The sequence below is a fragment of the Bos javanicus genome, chromosome 3 (assembly GCF_032452875.1).
Source record: "Bos javanicus breed banteng chromosome 3, ARS-OSU_banteng_1.0, whole genome shotgun sequence".
Classification (NCBI taxonomy): Eukaryota; Metazoa; Chordata; class Mammalia; order Artiodactyla; family Bovidae; genus Bos; species Bos javanicus.
In genome coordinates this window covers 66,937,728-66,958,209 of record NC_083870.1, presented here as the reverse complement: position 1 = coordinate 66,958,209, position 20,482 = coordinate 66,937,728, and the positions used below count along the sequence as shown (strand labels likewise).

Here is a 20,482-nt window from a genome sequence, read left to right as displayed (position 1 = left end):
CTTATCTCAATAAACTAAGGGTCACTGAAATATTGTATTAGCATAGTTTTGGCAGAGTATAGTCAACTTCCAGGGTAGGACCTGTCCCTTCTGATTGTTTCAGGTTTCCTTCTTTAGAAAATACCTTCTTTTTATATTCCAGACATCTTTCAAGGCCTAACTCATTCATGTAAACTTACCTAATCTAAGAATTCCATCCCAGCTCCTGTAGCCCTTAACTGTATCAACATTTGGTACATAAATCACTTAACTGCCTAATAGTGTTTGATTTTCTAGTTAGATTCTCCAGAACCATGCTTTACATTCTCTTTTATCCCAAATTCACTGCTTAATTGTATTGCCTGTAATATCCACATGCTGGGAGTACCAATGCCCTACAAAGAATGCACCTAAAGAACAAAGATCATTCCATTTATAACATAATTCTCAGTAGATCCATTTCCTGTTAAAACTTCTAACCTGGCTTTACAGGGATTCAAGGAAAAGCAACTGTACTTAATAACCATAAGACTATTCATAAACTTTCTCCAAGTCAGCTTCTACTTAAAATTTATTTTCTAAAGGCAGGTTTTAGGTAACTACATAAATAAAATTTTTGAGTTTACACAAACTTTTATACAAAAATCTAGAAGTTATTAAGAGGGAGGGATCTAGCCAGAATAGTAGTTGTTATACTTGCTGAAATACACGATCTTAAAGATTTGTTATGCAAAGAATAACATTAAATATTCAGTGTGAACAAAAAGGTCCATTTTTTTTTCCATGTAAGTCTTGGAAAAGTCTGTTGAGATAAAACCGCAGTTTATTAGTTTGCTTGTTTAACAAGCAGACCATTGTTTTAAAATGTATTTTTTGCCCTATCTTTTAAATATAACAAGAAGCAATCATACCAATAAAATTCATTAGCAATAATGGTAGTCTGGTATGTTTATCAACTGAAGGCTAAATAATGGCATGAACAGAAGTTACCCATCAAGTCTCTAATTATGTCTGATATCCTAGCATTTTCCAGTATCAAAAAAAAAACTGGATTCAGGAGAACCAGGAAAACAGTCCAACTTACTTTTAACATCTACATTCATTGGAGCTGTGGTGCAACACTTCACACTATAAAACATTGATGAACCAATATTTTTCTTATACAGGCAATTATTTTATAGCTTATTTCAAAATTTTATTTTTTTGCATTGGATATCTGGAAGTAATTTCCTCATAGTACTTTGAAATACAAATGGTGAGATTTCCAGATAAACTCACAAGAGTCTAAGTAGTTTAGAGACCAAGAGTCAACTACAAGCAAGGTATTTTTGAAACCACGGGTTAACTATACTCACAAGACCCCATTCTACTAAAACTGCTCTCAAAGGCCAGTAAGTGACCTTCTTATCACCAAATTGGTTTTACAGACATGCTACCTGACAGTTCAAATTCTACTCTTACATTACCCCTTTATTTTCATGGCTTCCAACTCTTACCCCTAAATAAATTGACTCAGAACTGTATTTCCTGTTTTCCCAAGTTTCAGTCATTGCCTCTTTCAACAGTTGTCTTATTTTATTCTACCTGTACACATTCTTCTTTGCCATTGCTTTTCGATAAATTATTTACTGGACAGAATTCATCTCAGTTATTAACAAAAAAGGGTGAGGAAGAAATCATGAAGTGGGAAATAACAAAACTGCATTTCTGTACTATGAGGTCGGGTAAAGAGTTAAGTGGAGACTCTTATGAAAGTATTTTAATAATTGTTAATAGTGTATGATTTCCTCATCCTTTTCTTTACTCAGTACTATTAACAAGCACTGAGATTTGGTTGGGCAAATAAAATACACTAGGACTCCAGAGACAATGTGTGATAATTACACTGGGAGAACAATTCCAACTGTTAAAAAAGAGTATTTCACAAGTGAACTTTCACCTTTCCTAAACTGGGGGATAGTCTGCAGTGTAGCAAATAGCATAACCCAAACATGTTAATTTTCTTGTGCCTAGGCATCTTCAAAACTATTAACATTTTAGTTCTTGTTGGTTTTTAGAAAGTAAACAATTCTTATTCTTGTATTGTATTCCTCTTGTAAAGGAGGAAGATGTTGATATTAAGCCTGCAAAAAAAAGCGAGGCTCCATTTACTCATAAAGTGAATATGAAAGCTAGATTTGAACGTATGGCTAAAGCAAGAGAAGAAGAAGAACAAAGAAGAATTGAAGAGCAAAAGTTACTACGCATGCAGTTTGAACAAAAGGAAATTGATGCAGCACTACAAAAGGTACCAGGCTTTCATATCCTTTCTTTCCCAAAGATGATTTCTGAAAAACAATGAAATTTAAGGAGGGATTAAAAATACACTTTAATAGCTTTCAAATCAGTGAAATGTTAATGTAAAACACTTTATAGTAAGGACACTTAACATGTTCTTTACTTTGGGGGAAAATATATCTACCTCCAAATTCTATTACTAAATCACTCTCCTGAAAACATGACTACAGTATAAATGCCAACCTGAATGTATTTATTTTAATACAGAAACGAGAAGAGGAGGAGGAGGAAGAGGGTAGCACCATGAATGGGTCTACCATTGAAGATGAAGAGCAAACCAGATCAGGAGCTCCGTGGTTTAAGAAGCCTCTAAGAAACACATCGGTTGTAGACAGTGAGCCAGTTAGATTTACCGTTAAAGTAACAGGAGAACCCAAACCAGAAATTACATGGTGGTTTGAAGGAGAAATATTGCAGGATGGAGAAGACTATCAATATATTGAAAGAGGAGAAACTTACTGCCTTTATTTACCAGAAACTTTCCCAGAAGATGAAGGAGAGTATATGTGTAAAGCAGTGAACAGCAAAGGATCTGCAGCTAGCACCTGTATTCTTACCATTGAAAGTAAGAATTAATCCCTCTTTGAATCTAGAACTTTCATTCTATTTAAAAATTTTTTCTAAAAAAAAAAAAAAATCATTTTTCTTCTTCTCTTTTTTAGCTGACGACTACTAGGTCCCCTTCCCTCTCCCTGGAACACACCCTCTCTCTCCGACTTTCTTACTACATCCATCTTTTCTGTGGCGGGGCCAAAAAAGGAAACTGGAAGTGCCACTGTGTTGACTTCTTATTCCTTTCCCTAACAGTCTTCAAAAAACAAGCTCATCTAAAAAATACCTTTTTCCTTTCCAAAAGAGCACCAGATTCATCACCCCATTATGCAGTGTAAGTTAATGTGTAATTTAATGGGGCAAAGGGGGGAATTTACTCAATTATTCTATCAGAACCTATTACAAACACTGTGTATTTTTCATGTTTACAGCATTAAGTTTTAAAGAAATTATAAACAGGACACATTTTGCATGAAAAGATTATCATTTATGAACTAGTCACACCTAAAATTAGTCTGAAATAGATGAGTTAGTGAATTTGGAACTTATCAATTTAAGTGGGCTTTTCCCCTCAGTAGAGTATCATTTTGGTTGTTGTAGTTTCAAAGTCTTTCTGGAGCAGGGAGATGAGGGGGAAGGGTTATCATTTCTCCCTCTATGCAGAGAGAACACAAAACAAGAATTAAGACTTTTAAGAAACAACTGTCAGAGCAAATCTGATGGATACCACTGCCTAATATGGAATGTTGGGAATATCAAACACGTATTTTTCAAATCTGTGTAATATATATTCAAGCTTATAAAAAGCAAATTTATGTTGTGACTTTCCTGAGCAAATTATATTTTAATGAGAAAACTTTGTATTAATAGTTCATGCAGGACAAAACGTAAAGATTTTCAGATCTAAGAGAATTAGATGTAGGGGAAAATGGCACAATCATCAATTTTGAGTTTTTAAAGTGAGTTTGTAAATAATTAGCTATCATGTTCTATTATCAAGTTGTTTTATATTTTAGTTTTCTGGAAAACAATTTTATTTTACAATGTAAACCCATAATAAAGTCACTTCTGTATTTAAGAAAAGAGACAAACACTCCTTAATAATATTCACCAATGTACATTTATTTTTTTTATTGAGGAAACCATAATCAATACAAAATTACAGCAATCATGTACCCCTTTACATACAATGGTATTAAAACAAACTAAACCACAGTTTGTAAAGTATTCAATTTACCTCAAGTCCAAGCTGCATCTCCCTAAGACACTGTTCCCATCACAGTAGCCATTTTAAGCCAATCTTCTTTTTACACGGGTAGTTTCTGTAGAGAACACTTTTCTCAGGACGAAAATGCATTGAGCATGCATAAGAAAAAATATATATATGTGCAAATACATTTATGAGTTCCTATAAGGGGTATCACTGAAGAAAATAAAATCCTGGGACTTATTTGCTTTCTTAAAAGCACCAGTTAAAAAAAAATCCCTCAGAAGTTTATACTGTGGCAAGAAAACTCATGACTAAACAAAAAATAAGGTTATTTTCAGAATCAAAATTATCTTTAGGTATTGTTATAATACATTTTAAAGTGAGGCAGAATTTTCAGAAAATAAAAAGACATCTTTATTAACTAGTAATTTCTACAACCTTATTCTAAAGAACATAACTTTGCAGGTAGAAGTGGTTCTCCTGGCAAGAGTATTCAAACAAACATTATCACTTCTGAATATATTCCTATCTTCCTCTTAAGGTATTGTTTACTCCTACACAAACCCACTCCTGTAAATTAACTACTCAGGTATTTGTCTAAGAATATATTTTACAATGCTCATAAACAACTAGTATTAAATCACTAATTTTAGTATTAAAACCATTTTCATTTATTAAAAATAAAAGTATACTTCCCATTTCTAAGAGAAACATCAAACTATAAGAATTCTAATTACCACACTATGAAATCTTAAAAACAAAAACATATTGTCAAGTGCTAAATAAATCAATTTCAAGCCAAACATTGTCTCTACCACTCCTAACACCACTGCATTCAAATCAACTGGCTCACCTTTTCTGCTTTCCATTTATTTCAAGGTTAAGATTAGCGCCATTTAAAAAATGCCTGCAGTATCAATGAAGGCTTATGCTAATGAATAAAAAAATTCTCATGAGATAGAAACAATGCCCCAATATCTATTAGCATTCATATGTATTTTCTTTTATAAAAATGCAAACTACAACTAAGCAAAACTTGACAGGCTCTTAAGGTTCAAAGAGCTCCTTTATATTATCAATTTTAACATTGACTATTAAAACACATATACACACACATAAATGTGGTGCAATAACTAACTTTCAAAATTTAACATTTCATGGAACATTTAAGATCAAGTGAATAGCACTTTAAAATGAAAAGTGATCAAAAGCAGGCACAGTACACCCTGTATCATATTACGTATGGGAAAACATTTCATTTTTCTCAGTTACGATTTGCCAATTTTACCTTCTACATTGAGCCCTTCTATGGTCCATGCTCATCGGCTCACCAATGGCATACACTCAAAGGATTCCTCTTTATGGGTAACTATCTCAGGACCTGATTTTATGAGCTATGATTTGGTGCTTGCAGCATCTTCAGCACTGTGTGTGAAAATGAAGGCAGTATTTTTGAATATTTTTCTTTGTTGCAAAGATAAGCAGGAGTTTTAAAAGGATCAGCACATTTTAGAAACCGAATAAACAAAACTGATATGATGCTGCTTTAATACATTCATCTTAACTCAAAATATTTACCAGTTAAAATTATCTACAAGAACACACAAACATTTAAAACTGGCAAAAAATAAAATAAATGCAGCGTCAAGTTATTAAGGTATTATAAATCAGAAAAATATTGGTTGCTATACAGATTATGATAGGTTATTTGCTATACAGTTAACATTTCACTGATGCACATGCCTTTTATCAAACATACTGCCAGTATTTCTTTCGGTGTATATAAATAAGAGTTAGGAAAACTGAGTTGTCTTAAGGAAAAAAGGTCATAATAAAACTCTGACCCATAACGCCCTTACTGAATTGCTATAGTTCAAGAACAAGAAAAAAAGTAAAGACTCCATAGCTTTGGAGAGCAAAGAAAATGTCTTGTCAATCATAAACAGACTGTGAAGGCTGTTGAAGTTTCTGACCAAATGATCTCCTAAATCTTGAGAACTATGTAACTTTCCTTTTAAAATTCTAACAATTTTTCTGTATTAGGGAAAAGATTATAAAAAGTTTGGATGTAGTTTAATTACAGCAGCAATCTACTCTTAATTTTCTTGTTTTAATAAAAAGAAAAATCAAAATAAAAACATCACCTAGAAAAGTAAACAGTTGTTTGAACAACTTACAGACTTTCCACTGAAATGGTAGCATAAATAACAAAATACATATTGGGGAAGCAGTAGCAGATTGCTTTTGAATACACAACCACAAAAACCTCACAGGGACAACATTAATGTACTGAAATATTTATTTATATATGTCCTTAGGTTGTGCTTACCTGTTGCTTTTTGCAGCAGAACCTAAGGTGGAAGGTCTGGGAAGGCACTGTGAAGTATAAATAATTGCACTGTTTGCAATTAATAAAGATTTTAAACCTTAAATGAATCAAAATCAACAGCCTCCAATTTGTGAGTACTGAATCCAACTGAAAACTATCTCTTCAGTTTAATTAATAAATGCACCACTTTCCTAAAAGGTCATCTATAAAACAGTATCATGCAAAATACTGAAACTGTTCACATCAATACCCTACTCTTAAACAGATAACTCCTTAACTATTAAAACTTCAAACTAGAACTACATATCCATATCTAAATAAGGGCAAGGGAAGAAGTCACTCTCGGTTCTATAAGATAGTCAAAAACATTTCAAAACAGCTACAATGAACTGTACCGCTATTTTCTACCCTATAAATAATCTCAACATTTATGTCCTGTACATCTTCCTTTTATAGTATATTCAGAACAACAAATGGTGCTCCCCTACCAATCAAAGAACTAGTATACATATTTAGGAAATGGTATTAAAACCACTACATTGCTTAATGTTTGCAAACTGAAAACCACCCTGTCTGATACATTTCAAGTCTTTCATATTAATATATAAGATATGCATTATTTTACACTGAAAAGCAATATATTTTAGGAGCACCAATGAGTAATACTATTCAACTTTGTTAATGATGAGTTTTCTTTAGCTATAGCTAAAGCATATCAAAAATACTTACCCATTAAGCTCACTTAAAAAAAAATACAGACCTATGAATATTCTATGTTAAATTAAGAAGCAGTTATGGTTTCCAAGATATAAGCACTGTATTCCAACATAATATTCAAACAAAGTATGGCATTTGCATTATGTGGAACATTGACAAAAAGATACTGTTGCAGTTCATCAATTTGTCATTCTGATGTACTTACAGTGCAATGCTCCTTGAAGGAACACAATCAAGGATGATACACAGCACAGTCCTCCTCACCCCTACAGAGCTAGTTCTATACTGGCTGGATCAAACCTGCACTTCAACAGACAATGGCAAGACAGACTGTATTTGCATGTAGTCTAATATATTAATATGCAAAGAGCCAACAAATATGCAAAGAGTAAAACAATGGATTTCAACAAAATATCAGAACTTCAGCATGAGTGTTATAGAGTAATAAAATGATTCAAGTACATAAAAAAATTAAGTTGATTCAATGATTGGACTTGTGCATTTACAAAACAAAGCTTATCTATACTGCAAAAAGGAAAAAAAAAAGAAAAAAATAGCTCAAACATTTTCATACCGCAATAATGTTTCAATGGCAGATGCACTATAGCTATACTTTTTGCATACTATTCACTTTTTCTACCCTACATTTAGAAAGAAACACACTAATATTGCATACCTTGCAAGAGCTCCTTTACATGAAAAAAAAAATACTGTTCTTATTATAGACTACTCATATTTACTATTTGAAAACTGTTTAAAATTAGTTATGCTGAAACAGTCTTGGAAATCAAGTAATTATCAAATTAAAAACAGAAAGGTTAACTGTTATAGCAGCAGTACAGGTCTGAAACAGTGGTCATGTATAAAAGGAAATTTCACTGTTAATGCAATGGAAGTATGCCAAAAGATCATTGTACACACATGCAGTTTTTAATCAAACAGAAGGAAAAAAATGAAGATATCAGGATTACTTGTGCTGAAAACAGCCAAATACAATAAATGGAAAAGATCCTCCAATCTACTACTATACTGCAAGGGGGAAGAAAACATGCCAGTGTTTAAAAACTCAAATTAATATTTCATGGGGAAAGCTTATATATTTGTGTATATGTATCTTAATTTATCATTACTAAGAAATTATGAATTCTTTAAATACCCACATATCCAACTTACCGACACAGGAGGTTTCATATCATTTATTGTAAAGCACAAAACAGGCATTTTAAAAGTGAAAGTATACATTGAAAAAAGTACATTTATATCACAAAGCATTAACCACATAATAGTTGCAAATACATTTGCTGGAATGTGTACATCTACACTAAATACTAAAAACAAACCAATTTTCATTTCTACACAGAAATATTAACCTCCTATCAGTAGTGATAGATATTTTGTACATTTTCAAAAAAAAGAAAAAAGAAAGGAAGAAAGAAAGAAAGGAAAAACACTATTTAAACCAAAAACAAAATTAAGATCTTCATCAAGCCGTCTGCATCCATATATTTAACAAAGGTTTTTTTCCCCCACACAATGAAGCAAATACTGTATTGTCCACTTCTTATTATTGGCCCTGTGCAGAAGAGATACATAAGAAATACACAAAAAGTTAAAGAAAATCCTTTAAATGGAGCTAACTCAGGAGTGAATCCTCTAAGAAAGAAAAACTGGTTAATATAAATGGTGGTGGCTTCTTGCATGATTTGCAAATCCCTGGGGGAAAAAAGTTTATTTTTAAAATCAAAGGCATTATAGAAATATTCAGCACTCAGATGCCAGGAAGCATTATAAAAAAACAAACAAAAAACCCAAAACAATATACCACAGTACTTCATTTATAGTTTTGCCAGATAAAAATTTAAAAGGCAAACAGAATCCCAGACAAAAGTAAACATGCATAGAACATGACTGAAGTTGAAATCAGCACATTAGCAAATTTATTATACCTGAGGTGCTGGAGGATGCTGTGGCATTCCCTGGGGACTTGTCTGGGCATAGTAGGCTGCTTGTTGTCTATAGTACTCAGCCCAGGCTGCACTATAATCTGGCTGACCACCTGGTGGAGCACCAGTAGGAGCAGGAACTGCTTGACCTTTTGAGAAAACAGAACAACTTTGTTGCTGTAACCACAATTAAAAGCCCCAAAGAATCTCATTTCTAATAAAAACAATACCTTGCTTCTTGTAATATTCCTCCCAAGCCTTTGAATAATCTTGTGTCTGCCCTTGTTGACCTAAAAAAAACCCCCTAAATTTTAATACAAAATTATATCCACTGTAAGTACAGGTTATAAAGACAAAAGCACAGAGGGTCAGAATTGCTCCTGTTCTATTTTTAATATTCCTTAGTGTCAAAACCTACTCTGTAATTAAAAAATCAAAATACTCTTTAGTTTCTTTTTGCCATACTATCATAACTTTCAGTTCTTTAGCATTACTCTTTAATAAAAAACAAAACTATCTACATAGTTTGATTCAGTTACAGTTTTTATAAACTGTTCATATTCTAAATTAAGTCTGAACATGCAGTCCACTGTTCCCCAATGGTTATGTTGCGGGGAATGAATGGACCACTATTTTTGGTAGTTTTCTTCTCCATTTGGATTTGTTATACTACAGGTTTTAAAATAAAATGAAAATCTTCAATGAAGAGAATATTTCTTGAGAAACAAAAACCCAGTTAAAAACTATTATTTTAAGATCTGGCCAAGATTTGTTCTTTCCAGATTAGTAACCTATAAACTATGTATAACACTAATCTTCAAGATATCTTTTAATAAGATATTGAAAGTTTTAATATGCTATGCCCAAATGATAACAATTTTATTAAAAATAACCTGATGCAGGACATAAAAAATAATCACTACTGAAGAGGTTCTAAGCAACAAAATCAATGAAAGACAAAACTCAACAGCTTTCAGAAAGAGGTCTTTTTTCTAGGTGACTTTCCTGAATTAAGAGACTAAAAAGACATAATCAAATGTAACGCATGAAACGTGAATGGGCTCTGTATTAAAAAAAATAATAATAATGACAACCCTACCTCTCACACACAAGTAGCTACAAGGCACTTTTTTCTGACAACCAGGGAAACTTAAATATTATTAAAAATTTATTTAGAGCAACAGCTTGCAACTTACTTTGAAATGGCTCAGGCACCAAAACAAGTATATATACACACAAAGTACATATGACAAACTTTTGAAAATGGTGAATCTGGACAGAAAATATACATATAGGTGTTCGCTATACTGGTTTTCCAATTTTTTGAAGGTATTAAAAAAATTAAAAGTTGGGGAGAAAGAGACCATAATTTTTCCTATTTCTTTATTTGAACAGATTTTATTTAGTTTGCAATTCATTTGGCTTTATGAAGTTATGACAACCAGACAAAAAATACTCAGAGAAAGCTGTTTTATGTTTGTTAGATGGTGCCATACCAAGGCAATTTTAGAAAATAGTCTATTATCATCACAAAAGTGGTTAAAGAATAAAAGCAACTGAGGAAATAAAAATTGAAGATGTATGGCTTAAGAAACATAAGAAACTCCCCCTAGTTATACAGGCAGCAGCACAGAGAAATCCTATATTCTCTTAACAAAATTATCACACTTTCGTTTTTCCATACTTCTTTTAGGAAATGAATTTAATATTTTGATTTTATGAGACACAATTCAAGTAAATCTAAAACCAGTTTCAGTATTTAGACAACTGTCAAATATCCTGGTACTAAGAATAAAAAAAAAACCAACACACATTTTTTTTTTTTTTAAAACAAACTGCCCACTGCAAAGCCTTCTGACTTGAGGCCAAATTTATTTAAGGCAACGACGACGTCCACTACAGGTTTAAAAATGGAACTAAACTTCATTAAAAGACACTCATTTTTAGAGAGGAAAAAAACTACAGTTACCATGGAGACATATCAAGAAAATATCAAAACTCAAATTTTCACTGAAAAAACACCCCCAAACTCAAAATATTCCTGTGGAAAACTGAAAGTAAACATGTTATACTCCAAGAAACATAAACACGTGGTTAAGTCACCAACATCTGACACTCCAATCTTGAAAGCATCCATAGAAAAACTCATTCCACTCCTATATGAAGAGCAAACGCGATTCTTTTTGCTCAGCTATAAAGTAGGGAAAGAACTTTTCCCGTCTAATCTTTTTATGTTTTGGATCTTCCTCTAGCCTCTTGCCCTTTGGAAAGTAGGGAAAGAACTTTTCCCGTCTAATCTTTTTATGTTTTGGATCTTCCTCTAGCCTCTTGCCCTTTGGAAAGGCATGTACTTAACCTGTTCCCTTTATTCTTTCCCTCAGTTCCAAAACTGTTTTGACGTGAGACAGTTTAGTTTATACTTCAGTAGAACATTACTTAACATTTACATATAACGTGACAATGTAAGAATCTTAATTTCATTTCATTTCAGAGATAAGACTTAATCACCCTAGAGTTCACATGCAACATTCCATTACAGCCTAAGAGACAGTTCCGCTTGAATAGATTTCATCCTCAGACACCTTTATCTTCCCCACAATCTCTCTCTCCTGGCTCTTTTAAAGGCTTAAGGTATCATATGCTAGGTATCATATGCTAAGGGTTCAGAGTTCACTGTATCAGTGCTTGACATTAAAAGGGCCTCTCTGAAGTCAAACTTATCCCCAAATGTCATCACTTACTCTCTTTTCAAATAGAAACTTCCTATATCTCTATTTTGAAGCCCTGTTTCTCTTTAGGGAGTTTACTTAGAAAAGTTTCCTTTCGTTCTAGTTTCAAAAGCACACACATCCAGATTACTGTCATTCCTTATATGGCAGCAATATGAATTTCTTAGTTTCTTGCATTAACCTTCAAGTATCTCATCTTTAAGAATTTCTCTCCTAAGTTTTCTTTGTGCTAATTGCAGGTAATTTAGAATTCTCTTAGAAAACTAATTTAAAAACAACTTATCTGTTTTCAACAGAGGTCTATTTTAATAAGCAAACTGAAAAATCTATAATGTTATTGTGGATTTTCTTAACAGAAAAAGCTGAAAAGGCTTCAAAGTCTGGGACAGTTCTAGTATGGTGACAAGGGCACTGGATGGAAATCAGGACATCCAGAGTCCTAGGAAATCCTACCTCTGCCACTTGGAAGATTAAAAATCTCTACAAATAAGGGAGTTAATTTGGAGATAAAGATCATTGTCTCTCCCTGGTATTCTAGTACTCTTTTCTTTCCCTCCTATTTAAAAACATCAAAGATTCAACTGATAAGTTTTATCCTTTAAGGTCTCTTATTTGTAGCTATCCTAAAAAGGTCTTAAGGACAAGCAATGCACTTAAAAGAAATCAAAGTGGTTAAGCAATCAATCATATACCAAAAAAATATCCAAAACAGAAGAAAACTTCCACAGGAAAAATAGACCTTGTAGCTATCATTAAGGGAGAAAGAAATGGCAACCCACTCCAGTGTTCTTGCCAAGAGAATCCTGTGGACAGAGGAGCCTGGTGGGCTGCTTGCTGTCCATGGGGTTGCACAGAGTCGGACACGCCTGAAGCACCTTAGCATGCATTCATGCATTGGAGAAGGAAATGGCAACCCACTTCAGTATTCTTGCCTGGAGAATCCCAGGGACAGAGGAGTCTGGTGGGCTGCCTGCCATCTACGGGGTCGCACAGAGTTGGACATGACTGAAGCGACTTAGCAGCAACAGCAGCAGCTATCATTAAAGATCACCTAACATTATTTAAGATTTACATTTAAAGGGAATCATTCAACCAGTTCACTTTGCTTATAAAATAACAGCTTATACCTGCAGTGCTACAGAAAAATAACAAGTGAAAAGAAGGCAAGGGTTAAGGAGGATCTTCAGTCAAACATAGTGTTTTAAGTTATTTCCATACCACCTTTTCCCACAAAGGTTTCAAGATAGACCAGCAGACTACCTCTATAATTACAATTTTATACAGCAGTCAGCAGGGAAAAGAACACAAACAACTTTTTAAAAGGCAAAGTGAAATGTCTACCCTTAAAAATAAAGATTTGAATGGTTAGAACTTGCAGATTATACAACATATTTTGGGTGAGTAACACGTGAATTTATTAAATACCTAAGTCTACCAACAGGGTTTGTTTTTACCCAATTTCAGTATTAATGTAGGAATCATATAAAGCATACTGCCCATTGTGAAAAGAAAACTCTTTAACCTTTAGTAATGATGCTATTTCATAAAAGCTAGTGACCACAGGTCATGTCCACTATGTTGTTAAGGAATGATTACTAAAACAGCATTCCGGGTTATTCTCAACAGTATCCCCATTTGGGCAATAAATTGTGTGATCGCCCTAATTACAGTATTCTGTCTTCAAGTATTTTTAAAATTTCTTTTTGCAGAATTTTAGTTGTTATAGGTCTGCCTGAGATAAACTGGGTCAAGCTGGGCCACAAATACATAAATTAATGAATTTGTTACAACCTCAGGAATAACATATAGCAACTTTTCTAGAAAGCCTAAGAGGAGAAATTATTTTTCGTTTTTTAAAAACACAAATTAGCTGTGTAAAACATTCTCATCACCAGTTTTATGTACTTTTATATAAAGATTAATAGAATCACCATTCTGGAAATTTTTTTCTGTGAAAAATGGCAAATATTCTTTGGCAAATAACCCTGAAATTTACACTGAGAATCAATCACAAGTAGACTGTTATTTTATGATAAACCTATCACCATAGATACTTTCAGTATCAGTGCAGAATGGGCAAGTTTATATGATTAGCTTGTTTGTCATTTCATTTTAAATGACTAAGAGAATAAGCACATGAGAAACAGCCAGATCTATCCAGAAGTACATCATTGGATTTGAAATGGTCCCTGAAAAATGCAAACATAGGAGACAGGTTTGGACGGCTCAGATGGTAAATGCCTGTCTACAATGCCGGAGACCAGGGTTCGATCCCTGGGTCGGGAAGATCCCCTGGGGAAGGAAATGGCAATCCACTCCAGTACTATTGCCTGGAAAATCCCATGGACAGAGGAGCCTGGTAGGCTACAGTCCATGGGGTCTCAAAGAGTCGGACATGACTGAGCGACTTCACTTTCTTTCATTTTCAAGAGTTCCAAAGTCTGGTTCCACCACTGTGTAGTTGTGGGACTTGTTTCCCAATCCGTACATATGTCAGTGAACAGACAGTAGCCCCCCACCACCCCCATCCATGGTTTTGTTTTCTGCAGTGAAGTGACCTAAGGTCAACCGTGACCTGAAAATATTAAATAAACAATTCATAAGTTTTAGACTGCACATCATCCTGAATAGCAACATGAAATCTCATGCTGTCCCTTTATCTGGCATATTCCACCTATTAGTCACTCAGCAGCTATCTTGTTTATATAATGTTGACTGTCCCAGTATTGCAGTGCTTGTGTGTCCAAGTAACCTTTATTTTACTTAATAATGGCCCTAAAGTACAAGAAGAGTGATGCTGGCAATTGGGATATGCCAAAAAGGCTTTTCCTTTAAGTGAAAAGGTAAAAAGTTATCTATTTAATAAGAAAAAAATTGTATGCTGAGGTCGCTAAGATCTACAGGAAGAACAAATCTATTAAACTGTGGCAGAAAAAAAATTCGAAGTTTTGCTGTCACTCCTCAAAATCCAAGTTACAGCTATAGTATGTGACACATAGTTACAGTGTGTGACATATGGTTGGTTAAGATGGAAAAGGCATTAAATTTGGACAAGGTATTTTGAGGGACAGGTCATTCATGTTCACTTTCATTCAATATACTCTAATTGTTCTATTTTATTAATGTTGTTACTCTCTTACTGTGCCTAATAAATAAACCTGATAATAGGAAAAAAGCATAGTACATATATAGAGCTTAGGACGATCTGCACTTTCAGGAACCCATGCGGCGAAGTACTTAGAACATATCCCCCATGGGTAAGGGGGGTGGGGAACCACTGATACAGTATTTGCAAAGCACTTTTATTAACAACTGTACTCTCCATTAGAATATAATAACCAGAAGGGCAGAACTCCTAGGTGTTGTGCCCACAATCACATTCTCAGCATCTATTTCTATGCTTAGCATGTAATACACGTTCTATGTTTACTGAATGAAGAAGACAGCAATTCCAGGTGACTGTTTCTTTTTTCATATATGCATATGTTTTAATTAACTTCCTTTATCACTGTAGGTTACTTCTGGTATCTGTTTATTTTGCAGAAAAAATAACACTGCACACAACCAATTATTGCTTGGTGCTCTATATTTTAGTTTCAACTAGTAAGTGGCTGATAAATTGTGTTTAGAAATAAAAAAACTTCTTAACCACAATTTAAACAATGATTTGTAATGACCATGATACTTCTGAGAGTTCAGTGATTTGGGAATGTATCCTTCTACACGTCAAGATTTTAAATTACTGGACGAAAGAAGTCCAAGGTACTAAAACCATGGAAAAAACATGCTTTTTATCAAAACCTTTAACCTTTTAGTGTGGTATTTACTGAATATTTTAATTTAATAAAATGCATAAAAATGAAATGTAGAACATACCCATTTTCTTGTAGTACTCTTCCCAAGCCTTGGTATAATCAACCTGTCCAGCTGGAGCTGGATTCTGCTGATCTCCTTATTCAAGAAAAACATAAAAAAATTATGATTAAGGTTTTTAGAAAGCAATTTTGGCCGCTGGGGTGTTTTTGTGTATGTGTGAGAGGAGTTGGGAGTAGTCTGTCATGGGGAATGAGGGGAGGGAAATGCTGTGTGGTAGTGGCATCCTTGCTGGTGCCAAAGACCCACCCAGGATTCTGGGGGAAGAGACAGAGTGGGCAGAAAGATGCTCCATCTATTTAGAATAGTAGTTACAGTGAGCATAAGTAAATTCATTGGTCAAATAAGAAAACACACTGAAGATATCAGGTCTTTCACCATGTATAAGCATGGAAAACAGAAAAGCTAGGAAAAAACTTTCAAGTCTTAGAATAGAATTGCAGGTTATATGAACATACAGTTTAAAAATTATATACACATATGGATATTTATGTATTTTTATACATATGTAGGTATGCATGCATGTAAATTCATTTCCTAGCTCTGCACACTGAATGGAGCTAGTAGCAATAACACCTCAGTGGCAACAAACACAACTATTTAGCTTCTAAATATCATTATCTACTAAAAAAAATTAGGGCTCCTTGGAAAAACGGTTAATTCAAGGGCTGAAGCTCCAAAAACACAAAGTAAGCATCTTATTGTCCAAGAAAGCAGGAAAGTGCTGAAAGAACTGACAGGCATGTCAAAAGAATACAGGAGCCATCGTGAAGGTGCTCCTGACTGGCCAATCTGGCTAAGTTTAAAATAAAACCTATTAAATCCATACTGACATAAATAAATAGAAAGAAAAGGAAACCTCTTTCTTATAGTAAAATACCACCTAATAAATGTAGAAAAATGATGGAAGCAGAAATTATCATATTTGTAATTGAATTAGGTAGGTACTATCAATGAAGGCTAAGGCCTTCAATGAGGAACAGAATCCTAAGTTCAGCTGAGAAATCTTTTTTCTAAGGAAGTTTATCTGTAGTGTTATGTTTTGATCAGAAAGGTAATTTCTCTTTGCTCTAGCAGTTTTATAATTTGTACTAGTTCTTTATTTTTGTTCTCATTTTTTTAAAAAAAGTTAAAATTATAAATCACGTCTAATCAAACTGAACTGTAAAACTTCTACTGTGTCTTTAAGGAAACAATAAAATTATCCCACTTGTCCTGCCAAAAAGAGAATAGAACAGTGGTATAATCACTGTATAACTTTCCTGCTGCTGCTGTAACTCTCCAGACGGTATTAATTTCAAAGAGAAAAATGGTGTTTTTATAGAACCTTGGCAGACCTCATTCATTTTTTTGCAGTATTCTTGCCATATTGTATGTAAGCAGGAACCTTGATCATGACCTCATCTTCATGAGAAAAGGTTGAAGGGACCTATGGTTGACCCATAAGCATCTCACAAAAGGTCTGTACTCTTTTGAAAGAAAAAGATAGGAATTATTTTTGACTGGTGAGAAATTGTTGGAACAACTGGTAAAATGGGGTAAGGGCTATGCCTTGGGATAGTAAAAACAATCAGTGTTGATTAACTGATTTTGAATGCTGTGTGATGGTTATATATATTTTTTGAGAAACACAGAAAGGAGTACTTAAGAGTAATGGGCCATTAAGTCTACACTTTGGTCTTAATGATTCTGAAAAAGACTAATGACAATAGATATGGACACATAAGATAGGGTAATGGAACAGATGGGGGAGATACACATTTAACAGCTAGATTATCTGGGTATTCTTAGTAATGTATCTTACAACTTTTATTGGTTTAACAGTTAACTCAAAGTAACTTGTTTTTAAAAACTGAAGGCTACTTACTTAAGCTATTATTAACTAAGTATTATAAATATGGGGGTATTATACACTGATGTACTTCATATATATTTCCAAACACAAGTTTTCACTTCTATATAAAAAATAAATTCTTTAGTTACCATAGTTACCTTGTCCATTGGTTTGGGTTGTAGTTGGTGCACCAGCAGGAGCTGCAGGTGGTGGCTGTGCTTGTTGCTGGTAATAGTGAGCATAATAAGCAGCCCAAGCTGCTGAATTTGGATCCGTTCCTGTTTTAGCTAGAATAAACAAAGTTATACATTTGCATCTAAAATCCATAATCAATTAATCACACACACCCCCCTCTCTAGCAAATAAACAGAACTCCAAGTTAACTGGACATTAAAAAATAGTAGGTGGAAACTTACAAATTCTTCTATTATTTTTATTGCCATATTATTTTAGAAAACTGAGGCTCAGATTAAGTTCCTAGAAAACTAGCTTGTGGCAAAGCTGGGATAGGAATGAAGATCTTTTGGTTTCAAATCCAATGCTTTGTCTCCTAAATGCTTTGTCATCCTGTGTGGTTTTCCTAAATCAAGTTTGCCTCAAGTACAACAGTCCTTATGAAGAATTTTCAGGAACTAGCCCATACAAGAAACAATTATTTTATAACTATGAACTGTCCTATCTTCTTTCAATGAAGAGCCAATTAAAAAATCTTGGAAAAAGAAATTGAGATTAGCCGTATTTCATCTCATCATATTCCAGTGATTATCCTAAAAGATAAATTTGATGTCACTGTCCTATTTGAAATTATTTCCTGGTGTCTTTAGGACTAATAAAACTTTTAAGGACAGCATATCATTCAACGCTTTTACCAAGATATTTGGACACCCTGGCTTATACTTTCCTTTCCAGCCTCTCTCTGCTGTCGGTATCTTTCCAACACTCAAGGTCGGAACACAGTAAACTGGCTGTATTTTTCAAGTCATCGTGCTCACATCTGGGCCTTTCAGCACGTTACACTTCCTCTGCACTTTACTGACCCTCACACTCAATTTTTCATAAAAAACTGATGCATTAACAGTATGGGACTTTTCAGTCAGAAAAAGAAATCTTCTGATTCTTTTATACTTGGGAGCATCATAGGATGCTATATCTTTATTAGTTTATATCCTCAAGAAAAATCCTGGTAATTTCCTTAATCAGTCTAAATCTATATGAAAACCAGTCTACACATATGACTAATACATATTGAGAACTTACTAAATTCATTCAATGTAATATTCATTCATCATTTTATAGATAAAACAGACTTTAAGTTCAAAACTTGCTTGCTATCCCATAATTAGTAAGTTGTAAGAGTAGGACTTATTCAAGTCTCTTACCTTCTGAAGTCAAAGTTATGGGACTTACTGCACAAATCTTTCATAATCCATTGATTTTTTACAGGAAGACTTAATTCAGAGAATACTGACTTTATTGTGAATACAGGGCCACATTAAAATTCCAGAGTATTTAACACAAAATCACAATTTCATTTTTTTAAATTTTCATTTCAATTTTATTTAAAAATATTTTGGTTTTACAAGCAATATCTAACCCTAGATGCTATCTTTTAGCTAAATGGTTAAGTAACTTCTTTCCCAAAGGCACTGCTGAAACCCACATTTAGTTATACCAATTCTTAAGAGTGGTGACTTCACCACTACTCCAAGTGGGAAAATGAGATTGTAATACAGAGACCACTTATTTTTTAAAAAGAGCAAAGGAAGATCCGCTTTTTCTTTCTATACAGAGCTGCTACTGCTAAGTCACTTCAGTCGTGTCTGACTCTGTGCGATCCCATAGACGGCAGCCCACAAGGTTTCCCCGTCCCTGGGATTCTCCAGGCAAGAACACTGAGTGGGTTGCCATTTCCTTCTCCAATGCATGAAAGTGAAAAGTGAAAGTGAAGTCGCTTAGTCGTGTCCAACTCTAGTGACCCCATGGACTGCAGCCCACCAGGCTTCTCTGTCCATGGGATTTTCTAGGCAAAAGTACTGGAGTGGGGTGCCATATACAGAGCTATTCAAACATATAAACCATTTTTTTTTCAGTAGCTTGAATGAACAGAAAATAAAGTTATATATAATTTTTGATATTTGGTCTTCATCAGCAACTCTCACTTCAACGGCATGGCCTCATACAAGGACATCAACCTTTCTAGGCATAAAGAGTATATGAGGAGCTACATTTTTTTTTTTTTTTTTTGGAGAACAAGTGCTTTACGATGTTGTGTTGGTTGGGGCCACTTCTTATTTCCATCATTTTTTTCAATCTTACTACTTACCTGAACAGAGCACCCAAATAGGTGCAATCCTACAGATTCAAGTTAACCAATATAAATCTGCCCCTTAATTTTCTCAGTGTCTTCAGTGGTGTGATTCCTCAGCTTAGTAACACCATGCCTTAGCTTACAAGAGGGAAAGAAAAGTTTTTCCACTCTTTAAAGACTAACTTTTAGACTATTATACAATAAATCATATTTGACCTTTCTTCTGATAAGTCCTTCTATTAACAGCACAGTATTGCTAACACTTTAAGTACCCTCTTCTGCTACAGAATGTAAATTCATTACTCATACTCAGACGTCAGCACACTTCTTGAATGTGTGAGTTGAGGTTATTTGCTGTCATGTTGTATCATCATATTCCAAAAAGCATACCTCTTGTTATTCCAAAGAGCATGAAAAATGAAAGCGTGTGTCACTTAGTAGTGCCTGACTCTATGTGACCCCATGGACTGTAGTCCACCAGGCTCCTTTGTCCATGGAATTCTCCAGGCAAGAATAGTGGACTGAGCTGCCACTCCCTTCTCCAGGGGATGTTACTGACCCAGGGATTGAACCCAGGTCTCCTGCATTGCAGGTAGAGTCTTTACCGAGTTACCAAAGGCATACCTCCTATGAAATTAAGGTATGTTAAAATATAGGACCACTCTCAAATA

At 34.1% G+C, this 20,482-nt stretch overlaps 2 protein-coding genes across 28 annotated transcripts in view; one reads left to right on the top strand and one right to left on the bottom strand.

Moving 5' to 3' along the window:
- The window catches only part of NEXN (nexilin F-actin binding protein), a 58,496-nt gene extending 54,545 nt beyond the window's left edge, over nucleotides 1–3,951 (top strand). For 4 of the 6 annotated variants that reach the window (XM_061411520.1, XM_061411518.1, XM_061411517.1 and 1 more), the window contains 3 exons: nucleotides 2,081–2,266; nucleotides 2,524–2,881; nucleotides 2,979–3,951. In XM_061411520.1, coding sequence (XP_061267504.1) covers nucleotides 2,081–2,266; nucleotides 2,524–2,881; nucleotides 2,979–2,992 — 558 coding nt within the window. In that variant the 3' untranslated portion in view covers nucleotides 2,993–3,951. Of the gene's footprint in view, nucleotides 1–2,080; nucleotides 2,267–2,523 lie in introns of all 6 variants that reach the window. The other 2 variants (XM_061411519.1, XM_061411516.1) reach the window with 1 other exon arrangement.
- An 18-nt stretch (nucleotides 3,952–3,969) lies between these two features.
- FUBP1 (far upstream element binding protein 1) overlaps nucleotides 3,970–20,482 on the bottom strand; it is a 34,487-nt gene continuing 17,974 nt past the window's right edge. For 5 of the 22 annotated variants that reach the window (XM_061411495.1, XM_061411496.1, XM_061411499.1 and 2 more), the window contains 6 exons: nucleotides 17,653–17,790; nucleotides 15,673–15,747; nucleotides 9,298–9,357; nucleotides 9,071–9,216; nucleotides 6,408–6,454; nucleotides 3,970–5,503 (listed from right to left, as the gene is read on the bottom strand). In XM_061411495.1, coding sequence (XP_061267479.1) covers nucleotides 5,473–5,503; nucleotides 6,408–6,454; nucleotides 9,071–9,216; nucleotides 9,298–9,357; nucleotides 15,673–15,747; nucleotides 17,653–17,790 — 497 coding nt within the window. In that variant the 3' untranslated portion in view covers nucleotides 3,970–5,472. Of the gene's footprint in view, nucleotides 8,698–9,070; nucleotides 9,217–9,297; nucleotides 9,358–15,672; nucleotides 15,748–17,652; nucleotides 17,791–20,482 lie in introns of all 22 variants that reach the window. The other 17 variants (XM_061411502.1, XM_061411504.1, XM_061411508.1 and 14 more) reach the window with 10 other exon arrangements.